Source organism: Lacerta agilis, chromosome 3 (genome assembly GCF_009819535.1).
Source record: "Lacerta agilis isolate rLacAgi1 chromosome 3, rLacAgi1.pri, whole genome shotgun sequence".
In the NCBI taxonomy this organism is placed as follows: Eukaryota; Metazoa; Chordata; class Lepidosauria; order Squamata; family Lacertidae; genus Lacerta; species Lacerta agilis.
In genome coordinates this window covers 100,359,295-100,379,324 of record NC_046314.1, presented here as the reverse complement: position 1 = coordinate 100,379,324, position 20,030 = coordinate 100,359,295, and the positions used below count along the sequence as shown (strand labels likewise).

The 20,030-nt window shown below is 46.5% G+C and overlaps 1 protein-coding gene across 1 annotated transcript in view; it reads right to left on the bottom strand.

Moving 5' to 3' along the window:
* The window catches only part of TTC7A (tetratricopeptide repeat domain 7A), a 162,065-nt gene that overhangs the window by 74,522 nt on the left and 67,513 nt on the right, over window positions 1–20,030 (bottom strand). The window contains exons 12-14 of the mRNA XM_033144919.1: window positions 17,022–17,139; window positions 12,515–12,572; window positions 8,943–9,015 (exon numbers count right to left, since the gene is read on the bottom strand). Of these exons, the coding sequence (XP_033000810.1) occupies window positions 8,943–9,015; window positions 12,515–12,572; window positions 17,022–17,139 (249 nt within the window). The remainder of the gene's footprint in view (window positions 1–8,942; window positions 9,016–12,514; window positions 12,573–17,021; window positions 17,140–20,030) is intronic.

The window sequence follows — 20,030 nt, the reverse complement described above, 5'->3', positions numbered from 1 at the left end:
AGCGCCTCACGTGCGCCCTTGCACGGAGCACCGGCCAAGCCTGCGGACGGGACGGCCGGTAATTCCGGAGCCCAGCTCACACCGTGCCGTGAAGAAGATTGTCCGCCAGGCTGAATCTGAAGGATGAGTGAGTTGATCGGATGGGTGAATGCCTCGTAGATGGATCTGCAGGCACTTGCGACCTCCTAAGTTGTTCCGAAAAGTAAAGCACCAAAGTAAAGGTGGCCAAAACGACGGCCAAATAATGAACTGGCAAACGGCAAAATTTAAACTAAAATGAAATAAAGACAACGACCATGGTCTCTTTTAAGACGGCTTAGGCTGACCCGCGTGGGCTGTTTCTTCTCTCTGTACCTTGCCACGCAACCTTCTCTCTGGGCTTGTCCGTTCCACCGTCTTCCACGCTAGCTAGCTCTCGTGACACACATTCTATCTTCTCTTACTCCCAACTCTCCTATCTGCCCAGCACGGGGAGCCGCAGCCTTTTATTGACAAGAACAAACAACGTCATGATCAATACTTTTACCAATCAGAACACTGTTGCTGCCCTTGAAAAGGGTGGGAAGCAGATTAACTGACCATTAAACAATTTAAACTTGGAGCCAAAAAGTCCCGGCGGAGCGATCCCAGCAGCAAGTCGCCTACTGGATCCTCCTTTCACTTTCACTTTGTCGTGGAGGTATACATCAAATAGTGCATAAATGATAATAAACAGATATAAACGACCGTAGGTGCAGGTGCACCCACGAAGTGTATTCCCACAGGCTATATACTCTCTTAGAACTAAGGCCAATGGGGAAGGGCCGTAGCTCAGTGGTAGAACATCTGCTTAGATGCAGAAGGTCCCAGGTTCAATCCCCGGCATCTCCAGCATCCTAGCACCAACACTTCGGGTTACAGACCCCATTAACCCGGAAGTAGTACCTCGGGTTAAGAACTTTAGCTCAGGGTGAGAACAGAAATCGTGCGGCCGTGAAGTGAGGCCCCATTAGCTAAAGTGGTACCTCAGGTTAAGAACAGTTTCAGGTTAAGAACGGACCTCCGGAACGAATTAAGTTCATAACCAGAGGTACCACTGTACTGCCTTTCATCCAAAGACTACAGAGCAGTTTACAACACGGAGAACGATTTTCAGTGCACACCATCGTATCAATATGGTATCATAATCTCCCAGTCTCTCACTTCCCTGCCATCTTTCTGCCACTTCCATGTGGCTCCCAATAGCATCCCAGAATCAGAGACGCCAAGGTGCTTATTCCCAGCAGTTTCTCCCCCTTGAGGTGACTCCCACAAGATAAGGAGGAGGGCAGAACAGAGGCCAGAGGCCATTTGAGACTGTTTGGTAAACATCCAAGAGAGGAGGAGTCTTAGAAAGGGTGGAAGGCAGGGACCTTCAGTCCTGGCAACTCCACCAGAGGGGCAAGACCTTCTGGGAAGTGTTGCTGAGTTGTATGCCATTTCCTTGATGAAATATACTCGGAGTCAAGTGTGGATTTCATGCTCTTTATTCAGCTCATAGTAGCAAGGGATGAAAGTTCCCCCAAAACGTCTGCTTTATATACACTATTTACACAATGGGCCCCACGTGATTGGCTCATTCTGGAATACTCCTGTGGGCCAATCAGGTTGTGGATTCACTTCCACCTAGAGCCGGATTGGGGCAGACTGCTGCATTCTGAATCCTATTGTTCTAGGACCAATCAGACTGCTGCATTCTGAATCCTATTGTTCTAGGACCAACCAGACTGCTGCGTTTTGGATCCTATTCAACTCAGTACATAACACTTGATTAAAGAGTTAACTCAGGGGTCAGCAAACTTTTTCAGCAGGGGGCCGGTCCACTGTCCCTCAGATCTTGTGGGGGGCCGGACTATATTTTGAAGGGGGGGAAAAGGAACAAATTCCTATGCCCCACAAATAACCCAGAGATGCATTTTAAATAAAAACACGCATTCTACTCATGTAAAAACACGCTGATTCCCGGGCCGTCCGCAGGCCACATTTAGAAGGCGATTGTGCTGCATCCGGCCCCCGAGCCTTAGTTTGGGGACCCCTGAGTTAACTTCATTGACAAAGGAGCCTTGTGTCTTTCATGCTATAACTGCATCCATCCCCAGCCCTGAAACTGGGCCAAGTTTAAGGTGTTGGGGCTAACATATAAGGCCCTAGACAGCTCAGGACCTGAGCACTTGAGAGACCGCCTTCTTTCTTATATATCTGGAAATCTGTTGGAAAGCTGCTGCTGCTACATCCTAATTTGCCTTGGGGCTGTGAGTGTGGCAGCTCCTGTTCTGTGGAAATGCATTCCTGTTGAAATAACACGGGCACACACTATCTGCGCTCCCTGGAAACAACTGAATTATTATTATTTTATTATTCCGACAGGCTTTACCGGCTGGATAAATGAGTCTTTGCAACGAGGGTCTATTTTGTAATGTTTTAGTTTCGTTTTAAACCTGATAAGGAAAATTCCAGCCGCCACCTTCCCCACCGCGCAGCCTCCTCGCGGGACTCCCGCGCTGCCAAATGCGGGACCTGGAAGCCTCTTTCTTCTCTTTGCCCCCCCCCCCCCGACGATGAGCGGGTACCCCACACACACATATAAGTCGCACAAGCACCACATAAAACCCTCGCGATGAAGGGTTCCCCAAAACCCCAAATCTGCGTTCCGAAAAGCCCCTGGAAAAGCGCTCCTGTCAAACAGCGCTCCGTACGTGCTCCATTTTCTCAATGAACGGCAAACCCACCAATCAGGAGCATGCATTCAGCTCAGCCTGCAAAATGGAACGTTCAGCTCAGCTACTATGATTCAATCATCACCTTCACGCTTGACTGAACGCTAAGTGGGTATTGACAGGCTCCCTGCTGCGAGAACAATGGAACCGAAACCAAAATGTATCCAGTTTGGGAAACTATTAATTATGAACTGCAACAATGTTGCAAGTGGACTTATTTAGACTGTGGGTGGGCTGTCTGACAGCTCAGACAGTAAAATAACATAAAAATCAATATCTCAGCAATGCATTATCCGATCTGCTTGGTTCTAGTGTCTATCTGCTCCTTATGAAATAACCTTTCTAACCCCTCGGTCCCCGCCATCCTCCGATCATCAGAAGTATATTATTTCGATACTGCATAATTTTTGGACTCTCCACTCAGTGGCTTTCATAATCCCTTAAGCAGCGAGTCACGTCCTCATCCAGCTGCAAGAGGAAATGCACCCCTCCCAGTAATCCATTCAAGCACCCATCCATCAGTTACCATGGCAGCAGACATCCTCCTAGGAGTTTTCTATTGTCCTGCCACAGTGGAAACTTTCAATGTGTATTACACCCACCCTAGATCCATTTACCGGTTCCTGCCATCCTTCCTGTTATGCAAAACTTGTTTTTCCTATATGTAAATCCCACTAGAACCTCCTCTCCCTCCTCCCATTTCTGACGTTTCTGTGATGTATTTCGCTATGTATTCTGGGCAATGGCGGGAAGTTTTAAAAGTCCGGGACACCCTTTGTTCGGGGTTCGGATCCTCCTGAACCTTGTTGCGCAATAAACTCCTTTGCTTTTGCTCCAATCTCCGGCTGGTCTCCATTGCCTCCGCAGCGAACCACGGGCTTCCTCCGTAGGACCGGGAGCTGAGCCTCCTCGACCCGGTAATTTCCGTAACAAACCAGTAGTTCCCAAATTTTTGGGGGCCACTCCTGCCCCCTTGGTTCCATAAACTTGTCCCCAATGCCGCCTACCCTATAAAAAGCCTTTTTCAGAATAGCGGTTTGCATGACCCAGTAAGGAAGAACGGCATTCAACACAGTAACAATTATATTGAACATTTATTCAAAAGCCAACTGGAACCATTTAGTTGAATTAATTGCACAAAATGGATGAACCTGATCAAGGAATACCATTTTCCCAAAGTCTAGTTTTTATTTAGACCTCCAGAAACCCCTGCCACCCCCTCACCTCTAGGTGCCCCCCCAAGGTAATCATCCATTTTTGGAACCTCTGTTTTAAATTTATCTAGCTGGTTGTTGTTTTGCTAACTGTGGATTGCTGGGGTTTTTTGTTTTTGTTTTGCTGTTTTTATTGTAATTAATGAATTGATGGTAATAATATTAAAGAAGACAAAGAATATCAACATCCCTCACACTGGCCTCATTTCACTTTTAATTGAGCACCAGTGGACAAACAAACACACGAGGAATCAAAAGATCTTAACGTCAACAGACCCCAGCTTTCCATTGGATTACTGGACGTGCTAAAAAGACAAACATCTGAAAATAGACACAGGGAGGTTTTTTGAGGTGCGTTTTCCAAAACAATAAAAATTAATCAGGCTGCTAGAGAAATGGACTCTGGGCTGCCAGACTGGGTTTCAACACAGGATTGCTTGGAGAGGCACAAGTGAATGGCAAGCAATGCAGCTTGTACCACCCTCATTTTCATCCCCCTACATTATGGAGACGCAATGGTAGGAAGTGCTGTCCCTGATGGATTTCTCCCATTTATGCAGCCATTAAAGGGATAAATGTAATGCCAGGAGAAAGGGTGGCAGATCAAATCCCCACTAAACTCTCGGGCTCAGTTTTTTCCTCTGTGAAATGGGGTTGGCACTGCCAGAGGCGTAGGAAGGTCAGGTGCTACCTGGTGCGGAAAATTTCTTGTCACCCCCCCCCATTGATTAACCCCCCCCCCCCGCAAAAATGGTTTTACGTTATTTCATATTTTCTTACAAAGGAATAATAACAAGTAATAATAATAATAAAAACTTTTATTTATATCCCACCCTACCCACCCGAAGTCGGGCTCAGGGTGGCTAACATCAGATACATAACATTGGTATAAAAATCAAACAATAATTAAATTACCTCCTAAAAAAACATCTCAAAATCAAATTAAAGTCTAATTAGATGGCTTTCCGCTGGGTTAGGGTCGGGAACAGTAAGTGCTCCACTGAACTGAAATTTCCGCCTTCACGACATAGGAAAACAGCCAAGTAAACAGCTATTTTGGTGGAGGAGGGTCAAGATATTAACCGATATGCATGAAATTTCATATATAGCTACATAATCCCTAGTATAGTAAGATAAGACCTTTGGAGCAGGCATTTTTTTAAAAAAAGTTTTTTTTTATGAAGCGCCCTAGTAGGGCAGTAATTGTTCCTTGATCATTTGTCACCCCCTCCATTATGGAACATGGGCTGACCCGCCCCCTATGCCCCCCCTTGCTTCGCCCCTGGGCACTGCCTTGCCGTGCAGGGCCCTGGCGAAGACTGCTAGGTTTGCAAAAGAGGCTGGATGCACTTGCCGTGCAAACAATCAAGAGCTTGCATGCAGAGTGCAATTTTGCAAGAACAGGAGCCTGACAAATATCCTTGGGAGCTTCAAGCCGCCGCATAAGTTGCGTGGGCGTAGAGGTGCTCCTGTTAATATTTATTGCTGCTCGCGGTCCTTGTGCAAACTCCCTGCGATAAAAAAGGCTTCGGCTCATTGCTTCAATATTTCAAGGCCTTTAGAAATGCTGGCAAAGGAAACGCAGCAGTTTCTTTTGGCAGGGCACCTATCGGCCCCAGATCTTGCCAAGTTTGTGGGGGCGGGGGGGGGGAGGCAGGGATGAGATGATGGAGCTCGGCAAGGCTGGCAGTGGAGGAGCTAGAAGCAACAAGAAGCAAAGTTCTTTTGCCACTAAACCAGAGAGTAATCTAGAACCAGAAGTTCTTCCAGAGGTGAGAACTGTTCGAGGAGTTTCGTTTGCTGCACTCGGCAAGGAAGGGTGCTGCACTCTCCCACCCTTCCTTGCCTAGAACCTGGTGGGAACTCTTGGAACCCACAGCAGACTAGAGTCCTATCTCCATTTCTAGAAGGCTTAATGCATGGGTAGGCAAACTAAGGCCCGGGGGCCGGATCTGTCCCAATTGACTTCTAAATCCGGCTGGCCCATGGACGGTCCGGGAATCAGTGTGTTTTTACATGAGTAGAATGTGTGCTTTTATTTAAAATGCATCTCTGGGTTATTTGTGGGGCATAGGAATTCGTTCATTTCTTTCTTCAAAATATAGTCCAGCCCCCCCCCCCAAGGTCTGAGGGACAGTGGACCGGCCCCCTGCTGAAAAAAGTTTGCTTACCCCTGGCTTACTCCACAACAAACACTCTGTGAGGTGAGTGGGGCTGAGAGACTTCAAAGAAGTGTGACTAGCCCAAGGTCACCCAGCAGCTGCATGTGGAGGAGCGGAGACACGAACCCGGTTCACCAGATTACGAGTCTACTGCTCTTAACCACTACACCACACTGGCTCTTGAAGGCTAATCAAAGAGTAAAGTTGCTCCAAAATACAATGGCAAGGGTACTGACTCATATATGCCATACAGACCTGTCCATAGGTGCTTTTGTTTGCTCCCAACTGGTTTCCAAGCACATTCGAAAGTGTTGGACTTGCTCCCATATGAATCTGCCCAATTCTCCCCAGGCCACACCTCCTTCCTGGGCCAGACTCCTCACTGACTCTGCTCTGTGCCCATCTCAACTGCCTTGGCAGACCTTCTAAGTGTCTCTATTTTTCAGGACAGTCTCGGATTTACAGAAGCTGTCCCAGTTTCTGATTTGATCCCAGAATGTCCCTACTTTCATGGGAGAAATCTTGGGAGAGTAAAGAATAGGGTGTCCCTGTTTTCATCAGAGAAAAGTTGCAGGGCATGTTTGATAATGCCCTTTCCTTGGAAAGAGGGAGATGTGAGCAGGAACCTCTACTTCTTGCGAGGCTGGAATGTAGCCCATTTTCCCACCCACACCCCCCACCATCACAGGCATGAGGCCCCAGAAGTTTGTCTACAAACTAATATGACCCTCAGATTGAAAAAGCAAAAGTTGTTAGCTAATGTCCTGAGTCTACCTGCTGTTTGTTTTGATCTAAGAAATTGTGAAGTCAGGATGAACGAGCATCTTCTGAACTGCCTTACTGAGGGACAATGGCCAAGGAGAGGCAACGGCACAACAAGATGACTCAGCGGAATCTGGACTCATAAGCCCAAGGCAAGGAATGGTCTGAGCACTTGGCCGTGGTGTCGTTCCATTCATTTTGGAACGCTGCCCTTATGTCAGTAGCCACCAAATTGGCTGATGAAAGCCTCGGCCGTGGCACTTGCCAGTTCATACAATCTGCCGGATGAATTAGTAAGTATCATTTAGGCTTCAGTTAATCAGAAAGAGAATACACTAAATAGTTTAAATTATTAAGGATATTAAAAATGCATTACGAAAATGTTTATCATGAGCTATGCTGGCAAAAGGGGACCCAGGTGGCGCTGTGGGTTAAACCACAGAGCCTAGGGCTTGCTGATCAGAAGGTCGGCGGTTCGAATCCCTGCCACGGGGTGAGCTCCCGTTGCTCGGTCCCAGCTCCTGCCCACCTAGCAGTTCGAAAGCACATCAAAGTGCAAGTAGATAAATAGGGACCGCTCCGGCGGGAAGGTAAACGGCGTTTCCGTGCGCTGCTCTGGTTTCGCCAGAAGCGGCTTTGTCATGCTGGCCACATGACCCGGAAGCTGTCTGCGGACAAACGCCGGCTCCCTTGGCCTATAGAGCGAGATGAGCGCCGCAAACCCCAGAGTCGGACACGACTGGACCTGATGGTCAGGGGTCCCTTTACCTTTACCTTTTTATGCTGGCAAAAGCAGAATCGGATATTTCAGAGGCCTAAAAATAAATATGTCTCGGGTGTCAGCCACACACTCCAAGCGTGCTTTAAAGATTTATACCGTGTTAAATGGAGGAAAACAAGGCAGCTTCATAAGAGGCAGGACGGCACTAATCATGAGTGAATATTGTTTGCAGGGCCTTAGGTTGAACTACACTTGAGGCCTTCACACCTCTCTGACCGATACATAATTTCCTCGCTCTTTTATTTGTGTTTGCAAAGACAGGCGGTAGCTCACGCGCAAACAGGCAGAATACCCATATCCTATACAGTGGTACCTCAGGTTAAGAACTTAATTCGTTCTGGAGGTCTGTTCTGAACCTGAAGCACCACTTTAGCTAATGGGACCTCCCGCTGCCGCTGTGCCGCCAGAGCACAATTTCTGTTCTTATCCTGAAGTAAAGTTCTTAACCTGAAGCGTTATTTCTGGGTTAGCGGAGTATGTAACCTGAAGTGTATGTAACCTGAGGTACCACTGTACTCAAAAGAGAGCTTTGAGTGAGCAGAATTGAGGTATTCTTGGCATGCCTCTGGAGGCCGGCATTCACCAGCCTGGTGACTACAAGTCCCATCATGCAATTCAAAACATCTGGAGGGGACCAGGCGGCTGAAGGCTTCTCTAGGCTATAGTAGAACTGGCACAATAATTAACCAGCCTCAGTGATGAAAGGACAGGTGAAAATTCAAAATTTAGCTAAACAGAGTACTTTCTTTGAAAAGCATGGCTCCACTTTATGAAAACTATGTTGACTTTAAAACAAATCCATAACACAGATCTTGGAACCGTTTTGAGGGTTTTAGTCGCCAGGCCCCAAAACCTGCAATAATATTTAGCTTGGTTCCCTAGAATTATTATTACCATTACCATTACTATTACTATTATTTAAATTTGTATACTTCATCCGTAGATCTCAGGGCAGTACGCAACATAAAATTACAATTTAAGAAACACAAAATACATAATAAAAATAAGAACAGAAACAAACTTTTTCCAGTGTCTTTAAGTCTTCCATTAATAGCAGAGTAAATTAAATTGTAATCTGCATCCCTCAAAAGATGGCAAAATATGTAATAAGGGTTCCCTTAAAATTACTGAAGCACCTTTGGCTTCCTAATAAGCAAGTCAGTTTGGAAAGAACATACTGAAGGTGGAAAGTTTGAAAAGCACTATGATAAGGGAAAGGCCTCTTTGAACTGCAGGTACAGATATATGACAAAGCATCCCGAGAGTCCTTTCTGCTGCTTGTACCTACCTGCCTGACAAGAGCCAGCTGCAATGAGACGTAGAGGATGATTTGGTGGTCTTCAGGTGCCAATTGACGTGCTCTGTAAAACACAAACACAGAGAGAATGATAATGGTTCATTTTATATGTGTTCCTACGCATTGCGCTCCTGGAAGCCTGGATATTTAAGGAACACGCCTAGAAAGCGGTGAAAAGCGAGTAACAGTTTCAGGTTTAGCGGTATAAGAGATAAGTTTTGTGCAAAGATATTCTTTATTGGGTGTCAGGCTTTGGGGAATCGGCTTCCTCCCCCCCCCCCCCCCCCCGTGGCAGTAGATAAGAAGATCAAAGAAAGGAACGTCTTAGCAGTTAGAAACTTTAATAATCACAGCGAGAGAACAAAGAACACATCTCCTAGAAATGGCGGTGCTCCCAATTAAGGCTGACACCCCCTTCGTTGCTGTTAAACTATGTCACTCCTACGTCTTATAATCTGAGCTTGTACCCTCTGTGCTTTCTGTTCTGACACTTTCTGAGCTCTTCTTGACCTTGGGCTGAGCGAAGGAATGCTGTCTAGAGACTGTGAATCTGTTAAGCTTCTCTTTTCCAGTGTTTCTTCTCCTAGCTGTTACCCATCCAGTATTGCCCAGCTTCTGCCTTCTGAACTGTGCCCCTCTGCAAATCACTGTTCCAAATCTTTACTGTCCTCCTGCTCCTGGGAAGATTCAGGATCCTGATCCGGAGCAGAGAGAGGGGAAGTCTCCCACCATTCCTCCTCAGCACAGTCCCTGACATTGGGACACTGTTTCCTCTCTAGTCTGGGGAGCCAGTGTGGTGTATCAGATTGGATCAGGAAGGCCTGGCTTTGGATGCCCACAAAGCCATGAAGCTCACTGTGTGGCTTTGGGTAGATCGTTGCCACTCTGCCTAACCTACAATAGGACAATAGCACAGGGCTGTTGTCAAGATTGGAGCATACCGGTAATAATGGAGGCCTGCTTGGCCAGTTCAAAGGACCATCTAACAGAGAGCATCCTGGTCCACACCGGGCCAACCTGATGCTTCATGTAAGCTCACAAGTAGGGTTTAATCCCTCCAAGCCCCATCACAGTTGCTATGCTCTCTGCAAAGTGTCTTCCATGGCATACTCTCTCTGAAACACGGATGCTCCCTTTAGCTGCCATGGCTAAAAGCTGGTGACAGAGATATGTACGGAGACTTTTTAAAGTCTCCTGCATGCCTACCTGGAGGAAGAGTGGAAGGCAAATAACGATAAATCACTAAATAGGATTATATATTAACTTGGTGTGATAAGGGCTTGGCCAATAGATAGGATGGAGGCTGTCACTGCACACCTTTTGCTGACTGCTGAAGACAAATCTCTTTATCCTTGCCTTTGACACTTGGGATATGTGTTTTCAGGACCCACCCTATTCCCATGACTGTACTTAGTTTCAACTATTTAAAATTTCTGTTGCCACTCACCCTGGGGCCAGCTGGCTATGAATTAATTACCTGCTGGTAATTAACAACAGTAACAGTGGTGATGCTGTCTGGACCGAAGGCAGTTCCTGTATCTGCAAAGACTGGAACTCGATGTGTTCTTCAATCTTCCCATTGCACTTATGCATACACTTATCAGGGCTGCTGCAGAAGCTGGAGTCTACCAACACATTGGCTACCCCAGAGTTAGGATAACTAACTATGCCATCAAAAACAGAAGCTTGGGTGGCAACCTGCCCACACACCCCACCATAGGCAACGCCCTTACTGTGAAGGAGGCACAAATAAAATTATCTTTCAGGCATCTGTGGGACTCTGGAGGATAAGAATTCCTCCGGAGTATGGAGTAACTGAACTCCCTGTGTGCCCTCATTGAGTGGCAGAGTGTGCTTTTTTGGTTTATCTCGGGGAATGAAGGTATTTTGAAGCATGCCAGGCGCAGGCCATTTAACAGCTTATAGGTCACTGCAAAAAAAGCACCTTGCATTTTGCTAAGAATGCTGCAGCAAGCCAGCAGAATGCCTGGAGCGTTTAGCCGTCTTGCTCTCGGCTGGAACGGAGACACACTGCCAGGAGTTCTCCCTGTTGCAAAAAGGGCTGTCAAGGTTATCACACGCATGCGGAATCTGCTTTATACCAGGTCAGGCTGTTTGTCCAGCTAGCTCAATATTGTCTTCTCAGGCTGGGAGAGGTTCTTATTGAAGAGCTCTTTCCCCCCCCCCCCGGCTCCTACCCAGGTCTTACATGCCAAGGGTTGAGCCTGGAACCTTCTGCATGCAAAGCAGATTCTCAGCCACTGAGCTATGGTCCTTCCCAGCAAACCAATCACAACCTCCTCTCTCCGTTGCTCTGTGGGGCTGCATCCAGCTATCCAAATACCATGGGCAAACAGGTCATGAGCCATCTCAGCAGCAACCTCTTCAGTAACCTCCAATTTGTATACCACTCACTATTAGCCTCATACCTGGCATTGCTCGGGGATTCCAAGAAACGCCCCCCCAAAAAACAGTGCTGTAGCAGAATATGGCATTTAGGGAGGGAGCAAAGGATTCTAACACACATATTGCACACAGAAGGTCCCAGGTTCAATCCTTGCCATCCCCCAAAGGGTCAGATAGCATAGTGTGAAAGACACTGCCTGGACAGCACCGTTGATCAAAATAGACCATGCTTGCTTTGACAGACCAACAGCCTGACCTCAGTTTAAGGCAGTTTCCCTACGTACATAGCCTGAGCACTGATGCCTGCTTCCACCCCATCTCTAGCAAATATACTTTTCTTAATGTTAGCAGGCTATTCTGCATCTGGTCAACAAGGATGTACAGGCATACCTCGGGTTGCGTTCGCTTCGGGTAGTGTTTTTTTCAGGTTGCGAACGCGGCAAACCCGGAAGTGTTTACTTCTGGGTTTCGCGCATGAGCAGAAGCATTCTGCGCAGTTCGTGCATGCGCAGAAGTGCTATATCACACTTCCGCGCAAGCGCAATGTCGCCGCTCGGGTTACGGACTTTTCAGGGTGCGAACGGCACACTGGAACGGATCGGGTCCGTAACCCGAGGTACCACTGTAGTTGAACTCTTCCGAAAACACCCCCTGTTGGCTACGGGTGGGCACCTGTGATGTCCGATTAGCAATCTTGCCCGCGTCCAAGCCGGAGTTAAGATATCAAGGAAACAAGCCACAGCCGGTGGGGAAAGGTCAAAAGGCTAAAAATAAAGATGGTTTAAGAGTAATATAGGACAGCAATTACATCTAAATAGCACAGTAAGGGAGATGTTACATCTGAGTCTAGGAATGCTTGCCACGTAAAGCTAACTCCCCCACCGAGAGGGAGCTCTGTCAAAACGATGCCTTCTTACACTTCTGGTTAACGCACAGAGAATCAGCGAGCAGGAGGAGGACCTTTTCAGTTGACTCTCGAGGCAGAAATATGCTTTTGCTGACATGCATTTATTCCCTCGTTAGCATAGCACCTAAAACAAGGCTAAAGGAGGAAGATGCCCCCAAGAGCTGCAACACAAGCAGAAACCTAGAGACTGCTTCAGGTTAAGGTGTAAAACACACAAAACACCTGTCGGTTGGGAATCTTTCTTCCTCACCTTTCCAGAGTCTCAAGTGCTTTTCGGTGCAAGTCGTCTTGTGTGCTTTTCAGGGTAGCTGTAACACAAGCAAAAGAGCATGAGAATTATTGTAACTGTCGCAGCGGTCACTAAGCTTGAACGGCTTTGTGCTCCTTTTTTCTCTTTCTTCCCCTTTTCAAAGTTGGGAAAAACAGTCTGTATGGTTCCTCAAAATGAACATTCCCCTAAGGATTTTATGTTGTGTGTGTGTGTGTGTGTGTGTGTGTGTGTGTGTGTGTGTGTGTGTGAGAGAGAGAGAGAGAGAGAGAGAGAGAGAGAGAGAGAGAGAGAGAGAGAGAACCCACAGTTCTCCCTAGATCTTGTTGGAGAAAGTACTGTATTCCCTGCCTTAGTTCATGGGGCTCTACAAAGTGATCACTCCTGTAAGAACAGACATCTGTAGACAATCTTTCGTTTTTGAGAACATCCAGCTAAAGCCGGGCCAGAAATAAAATGTCATGGCAAGTTAGAGAACAGCTCTCCCTAGATCTTGGCATCTTATTTGTTTCTTACATTTTTGTGCTGCCCTGCATCAACAGAGCTTAGAATGATGCACCTGTTCTTCCCCATCTTTATCCTCACAACAGCTCTGTAGGGTAGCACTGGGAGATAACAATTGGCCACAGTGAACACCCTGGCTTTAGTGGGTATTTGAACCTGGATCTCCCCGGTCCTGGTCCAGCACTCCAGCCACTACACTGCACTGATGGGGTTTAGTCCAGATCTCGCTCCACATCTGCAGGTGGGGGGTTTCTTCCAGCTATCATTGCCAACCAGACTTCTCTGCTATCAGCAGCTTTCGTGTAGAATGCTCTGCTGTGGAAAGTCCACAGAGCTAGTTTTTAGAAAACAAACCCAACCCCTTTCCCCTATTTTTATAGGAGGTGCAAAATGCCCATTCTTTCCTACTAATTCCTGCAGCTGACTTTTGCTTTCCTCGTTGTCTCTTGCTTCTAAATAGCTTCATGGGGTTGCTTTTTTTTTTTTTAAGTGATTTTTCTCGCAAAAAGAGTGAAAAAAGCACAATAAAAATGGAACGTGTACGAAGGACCCTTACATTTTAAAAGATGTCCCTGGTTTATTTTGCCTGCTTTGAATAATTTCGGCTTGGAGAAGTTCTGCACAACCCCGGAAGCTTGGCATTTCGTCCCTTAACGGAGCCCACGAAAACTGACATCACCTTGCTGCTTCCGTGTGTTTTATCCCACTTGGTCAGAGAACATGACTACCTGAATTAAGTCCATTCATTTCCATGGGTCTTCTCCGAGTATGACTTAGCCGGATGCAACCCACAGTTTCTTAAACATTTTTGGCTGCAACCCTGAAGTGAAGCTGCTTTGTTCCTATAGGCTAGAATGGGATTCCAGCAGGACTGGCTGGATATGGGACGGCAGCCTTCGGTCTCCCTGAAACATTTGTGTGTGGTCTCCCCCTCTACCTGTGTGGATGTCGATGGTTTCCCAGAGCCAGGTTTTTATGAGCTGTTTGCTGAGCGTTGGCACTTCTGCATGGTCATCTGTGCAAAGCTGTTGGAAGGCTGCCTGAAAGAGAGAGCTTGGGTGCTGCACCTGCTGTCGCCTTGATGTAGGAGACGTGTCTGTCGGGAGCCTGCTGGCTTGGGAAAGAGGGGACAGAACTTTGCCAGAGGCTCAGCCAGCACAAATGTCCGTGTGTGTGTGTGTGTGTGTGTGTGTGTGTCTGAAACTCTTCTGGGATAGACTTTGGCTCCTGACCAGAGCATAAATTAGCAATGACAGATGTTGGCTGAGCGGCACCTTCTCCTGCCCTCTGCTTTCCTGAGGACACTATCCCAGGAGACTCCAAGGCTTTAATGCTTTGCACCACAGCAGAAAATAAAACTGAAAGAATGGAATTGATGAACTTGTATCTCTTAAGACAACAGGGAATGAATGGGTAGACTTCTGCAGGCAAGCAGAAGGTGTAGAAGCTTGGAGGTGCGGCCACTAGTAAGGAAATGGGTGAAATTTGTCGTTCTTATGTCAGACAGATAAGAAAAAGATGGGCCACTTCTGCCAGTTACTGACAAGGAAGAATTTTAGCTGCTAGCAGTAATTTCCAGACCAGCTCATGATGTTTCCTGTGCACGGTTCTTTCTAAATATCCTAATTCTATAATGAAAGGGTTCAGAGGGACTGAATAGCCAATAATTAAACCAATGGTTATAACCAATTTACCCTGCAAAACAGAGAGATTTTAGAACAGAACCATCAAATGTGCTAAAATTAGCACTGACTTGCATACATCTCCAGCAGCTATCCATTCCCCTTGTACAGATTTATTCACATGGGCTGGAGCCACATACCAATGATTAAGAATTCAAATCTGGATTCCACCAACCCAACTCCGCGAACGGCAGAAAAAAATGACACTCATTTATCTTCTCACACAAAAAGCCAAGAATAAGCCCCAAACATTTGCACCTCCCCACCTCAGAAGGTGGATGGGGAATCCCCAACATAGAACTATAAGACATCACCAACCAAGTGAGCCACATAATCCCATACATTCTAGAAGATGAGACAAAACAATGGGTACACTTGGAGACAGACATAATCGAAAACACTCCCACTACAGCATACCCTTTCCTCCAAAACAAACTAAGGAAAATCCCCACAACACTAAACAGGTTGACACAGACCATGCGTGGAACAACACCTGGAAGACACCAGATTGAGGAGGGTTAGGACCAATGCCTGATGACATACCCAGGAGGAAATGTCTGCTCATATATCAGATACAGTAACTAATATCAGCTAGACTCAAGTAAGATATGCCCAAATTAAAAATGGAAAGCGCAATGCTGGTGGTCAACAAATGAGGTTTAAAGACTCTCTCAAGGCAAACATTTAAAAATGTAGTATAAACACTGACAACTGGGAAACACTGGCCTGCGAGCGCTCCAGTTGGAGAACAGCCTTTACCAAAGGCGTCATGGGCTTTGAAGACACTCGAAAACAGGATGAAAGGGAGAAACAAGCTAAGAGGAAGGCACGCTTGACAAACCATGATTAACTCCACTGTGTCTCCACTGTGGAAGGACGTGTGGATCCAGAATTTGAATCCTCATCACTTATGGACTTACTGTTAAGATTGTGTTCATGGAAGACAATCTTACTCAGCTACAAGTCATCGCCAAAGAAGAAGAAGAAGCCCAAGAAGTGTTGCTCATCATAAAGCAGGTTCTCTGGGCTTGCAATAGTAAATTCTCTTTATTATCAGCCAGAAACATGCTTTTTTTTCATCTCAGGCTTATAAAGTCCTTGATTTCTCTCAAGTGGGTGGTTAGCTGAACCATGTGGTTGAGAAGCCTGATTATTCTCCTGCATTTTAAACAGCTGCTCCAACATGTTTTTCAGCTTCAGTTATTACGAGTTGTGGCTTTCTTCTTCTTCTTGTGTTGTGGCTTTCTTCTTCTTTAAAAGGATATCAGAAGAGGTTCAGAGGAGGGCCACAAAGGTTATCAGGGTATGTAAAAGAAGTCCAACGAGGAAAGGATGGCCATTCCCTTGCAGCAGACACTGCAACCACCCCTATTTCCCAGGCACATGCCACATTTTCTGGATCCCCTGTCAGGTAAATTCCTGTCCCTTTTTGTGAGGCTGGTCATTCACCAAGTTTCAGCTCTTACTGCATGATCTCTAGATGTTGAACCATAGTTTCCAGGTGATGGGAGGCAGTAGCTCTACTTTATTCTGCACTAGCCAGGCCTCATCTGGAGTACGGAATACTGGACACCATCCCTTAAGCTACAGAAGGGTACACTTTGGCTTAAACTAAGGAGGAACTGCTTGATGGGAAGAGCAGTCTAACAAGGGAAGCAATTAGTTAAAAGAGTGGGGTGGTGGGCTCTCTCCCATGCTTGGAGATCTTCAAGCAGAGACTGCCAGGCTGTTGGGAATACTCAAGCCCTAGATTTCCTGCATCAAGCTCCTTCCAGTTCTATGATTCTACAAACTCATAGAGGCTTATCAACAGCTATTACCCATGAAAAGCTCACACGAACCTCTCCTCCGTGCATTGAGAAATGTACTCTGGAAAATCAGGCGCTTGCAAACAACAGGGTGAGGGGAAACATCCACTTCACGTATTGCTTTTTAACATCCAGGTGCATCCTGTTTAACTGTCTTATGACATTATACTGAGAAATGTATGATGTTATGGCTGAAGATACTTGCAGTTGTGTGTGTGTGGGGGGGGGTCCTGCCTAGGAGATAGATAGATAGATAGATAGATAGATAGATAGATGGATAGATAGATAGATAGATTTTTTGTTATTATCAAGCAATATATAAATCTTGTGGAATAAATTGCTGGCTGCTGTTGGCAACAGAATGGTGGACTAGGTGGACTTTGGTCTGCAGGGCAATTCCTGCATGCACTTCTTCTTAAAATGCTTCAGGCACTTAAAACTGGCATCTCAGAAAGATTGCTGTGCGGACCACATTAGACAAGTCAAACACGTTACCATCAGTCGCTTGCAGGCTGTACGTCAGGCCCAAGGCCAGGTAACCCTTGGCTAAGAACTCTCCGGCATCTTCTCCCAAGCCAATCACCATCTTGGCAAAACGCTCTCCTTCCTCCAGCTGTAAGGGTAAGCCAATAAGAGAGACAGGCATTACTGGAAGGGCCCCTTTGCAAGCAGAATCAAAACAGAGTATCATCCCTTTGGGATGAACAGTGCATGCAAAAATCAGTGCCTCCGTCTAGTCCAGGGTTTCCCAAACTTGGATCTCCAGCTGTTTTTGGACTACAAGTACCATCATCTATGACTACTGGTCCTGCTAGCTAGGGATGATGGGAGTTGTAGCTGGACACCCAAGTTTGGGAAACCCTGGTCTATTCCCTTGTGCAGTGGTACCTCAGGCTAAGAACTTACCGTAATTCATTCTGGGGGTCCGTTCTTAACCTGAAACTGTTCTAAACCTGAAGCAGCACTTTAGCTAATGGGGCCTCCCGCTGCCACTGCGCCGCCAGAGCACGATTTCTGTTCTTATCCTGAAGCAAAGTTCTTAACCTGAAGCGAAACAAAATAGAAAATTCTTTCCAGTAGCACCTTAGAGACCAACTGAGTTTGTTCTTGGTATGAGCTTTCGTGTGCATGCACACTTCTTCAGATAAGCTCATACCACACGAAAGCTCATACCAAGAACAAACTCAGTTGGTCTCTAAGGTGCTACTGGAAAGAATTTTCTATTTTGTTTCGACTATGGCAGACCAACACGGCTACCCACCTGTAACTTAACCTGAAGCGTTATTTCTGGGTTAGCGGAGTCTGTAACCTGAAGCATCTGTAACCTGAAGTGTTTGTAACCTGAGGTACCACTGTAAAAGCCATCTTAAACTGGTGGACAACACAATGGCTGGTATCCTCAAGTTGTGTTCAACGGGGTGCTCCCCACATTCTGCAGATCTGCAGCATCTCCACGCCTGTTACGTTTCTGCTGCAGTTAAAGGCATAGGAGCAGAGCCATTAAGAAAAGAAGAAGAAAAAAACCTCTGGCACATGCATGCCTAGCTAAAATTTTGAGCCTGTCATCGGCGTTAACTTACAAGCAGGAAGGACAAGGCCTGCACACGGGGCCCGTTGGCAGATGTTCTAAAGTGAGAGGAGGTGCTGCAGATGGGAGATGAAGGACATGCTTGAGAGTCTCGAAGTGTATTCCTCATTAGCTCACAGGATAGGCTGCAGGCCTTGTCAGCAATAATCAACAGTGTCAGCTCTGGGTTAAGAGCCAAGCAGCATAGCTTAGCACTATTGGACAGATCCTCCTTCTCGGAGACTTTGATTAGAGGCTCAAGTTTTCTTTAATGGTTTGGCTTGGAGCTAAACCAGGTTAGACACAAATATTTCAGGGTCCGACGGGAAAGCATTCTTGATACCCAGCCTTGTCAATAACTCAGCGGTTTGCTCACCTCCTTTGTCCCAGAAAGGTTAAACATAACTCAGCCTGCCAGAAAGGCGCTTGCCACCCCAACCCTTCCAAAAAGACCCCTCAGGCTACATTAAAAGTCCTGCAACCTCTCAGGGTTCCTTAACTGTCAGATAAGAGAGAGAGAACAAGTTGTCGTCCTCTCCTGAGCTGAAGGAGGTATGCACAAATAACACTCAGCAAGATTTGCCAACAACATGCATTCAGCCGTTGCAAAATATAATAATCTGAGCTCTCCACTGCCATCATCGTTGATAGGAACTGTGTGTTTTGTTAGCAGCAGCCTAACTCCTGAAAGCTGTTTTCCCCGAAACAGGGGGAGGCAGTTTCCCACAAACCATGTCATTTTACGGAAGGTTTAGGAATGCCTATTTGAGCCATGCCCACAGGCACAATGACAAGGGAGAAGGAACAGCAGGTGCTATCCCCCTGGCAAGCTGCCACCCAGCTGGCATTCAGCTGGCACAACTTGTTTTGTGTTTTCCTTTTTCTTGTTCCTCAGGAGTCCAAGGCATCATACAATAAAATCCATACTCTGTGTGTTTGGAACAGCTTGGCATCGCTGGGGGCAAGTGCAGTGCTCCTGCCTCGTAGCAGAGAGGGAAATACTTCGATCAGCCTTTGCCAACCTGCTGCCTTCAAGATGTTCTGGACTACAACTCCCAGCAGGCTCTGCTGACTGGGGGTGTTGGGCGTTGTCAGTCCCAAACATATGGAGGGCACCAGGCTGGTGAGAAGGCAGATCTAGATTTTCAGAGGAAGGAGGTGTCACTCAAAACTAAATAAATGAGAAGAGAAAAATGGGGAAGGGTTAAAATGAAACACCCCAGCACTGAGGCAAGTGCTTGTGGAGGCACAGAGGTAGAAGATTTAAGGAGTCTTATGCAGGAAGGTTCATAGCTCAGTGGCAGAACAACTGCTTTGCATGCAGAAGGTTCTCCAGTTGGGCTTGGTGGCATATCTGTCTGCTCCATATGAACCTGACTCCATCATAAAAAAGCAGCCATTCCAACCTCCAAGCATATAGCTGATATATACCATGAAGTTTTATCTTACTACAATACAGAAAACTCAGTCAGATTTCTTTTTTAATGTCCCCTTTAAATGAGCAAGGCCTGCCATGAAGGCCTTGGGAATTACAGGGTCCGCATTTCACAGCCTTTCTGTGGAACTGCCAGGGTTTTTGTGAGGTTTTTTTGCTATTGAAGCATCCGACTGACACTTCCGAGGCAATTTCCATGCTGCCATCAATTAATTTCTCTGGCTGCAATCCAGCTAATGAGACCTGCCCATTGTAAGCCGGCGTATGCATGCCTATCACTTGCTGGATCAAGAACCTCAGGCAAAACCGAATCCGCATCCAAATGTGCATCTGAACGTACTCCCAGATGTGAATGACATTTATGTGTGCTGCACTGGAATATAAATGCTCATTGAAAGGCACATCCCCATCCACACAGTAATAGTAAGAGGAAGTGTTTATACAGTGCTTATACAGCATGTCCAAACTACTTTACGTGCATTGCCTTATTCATTTAATCCTT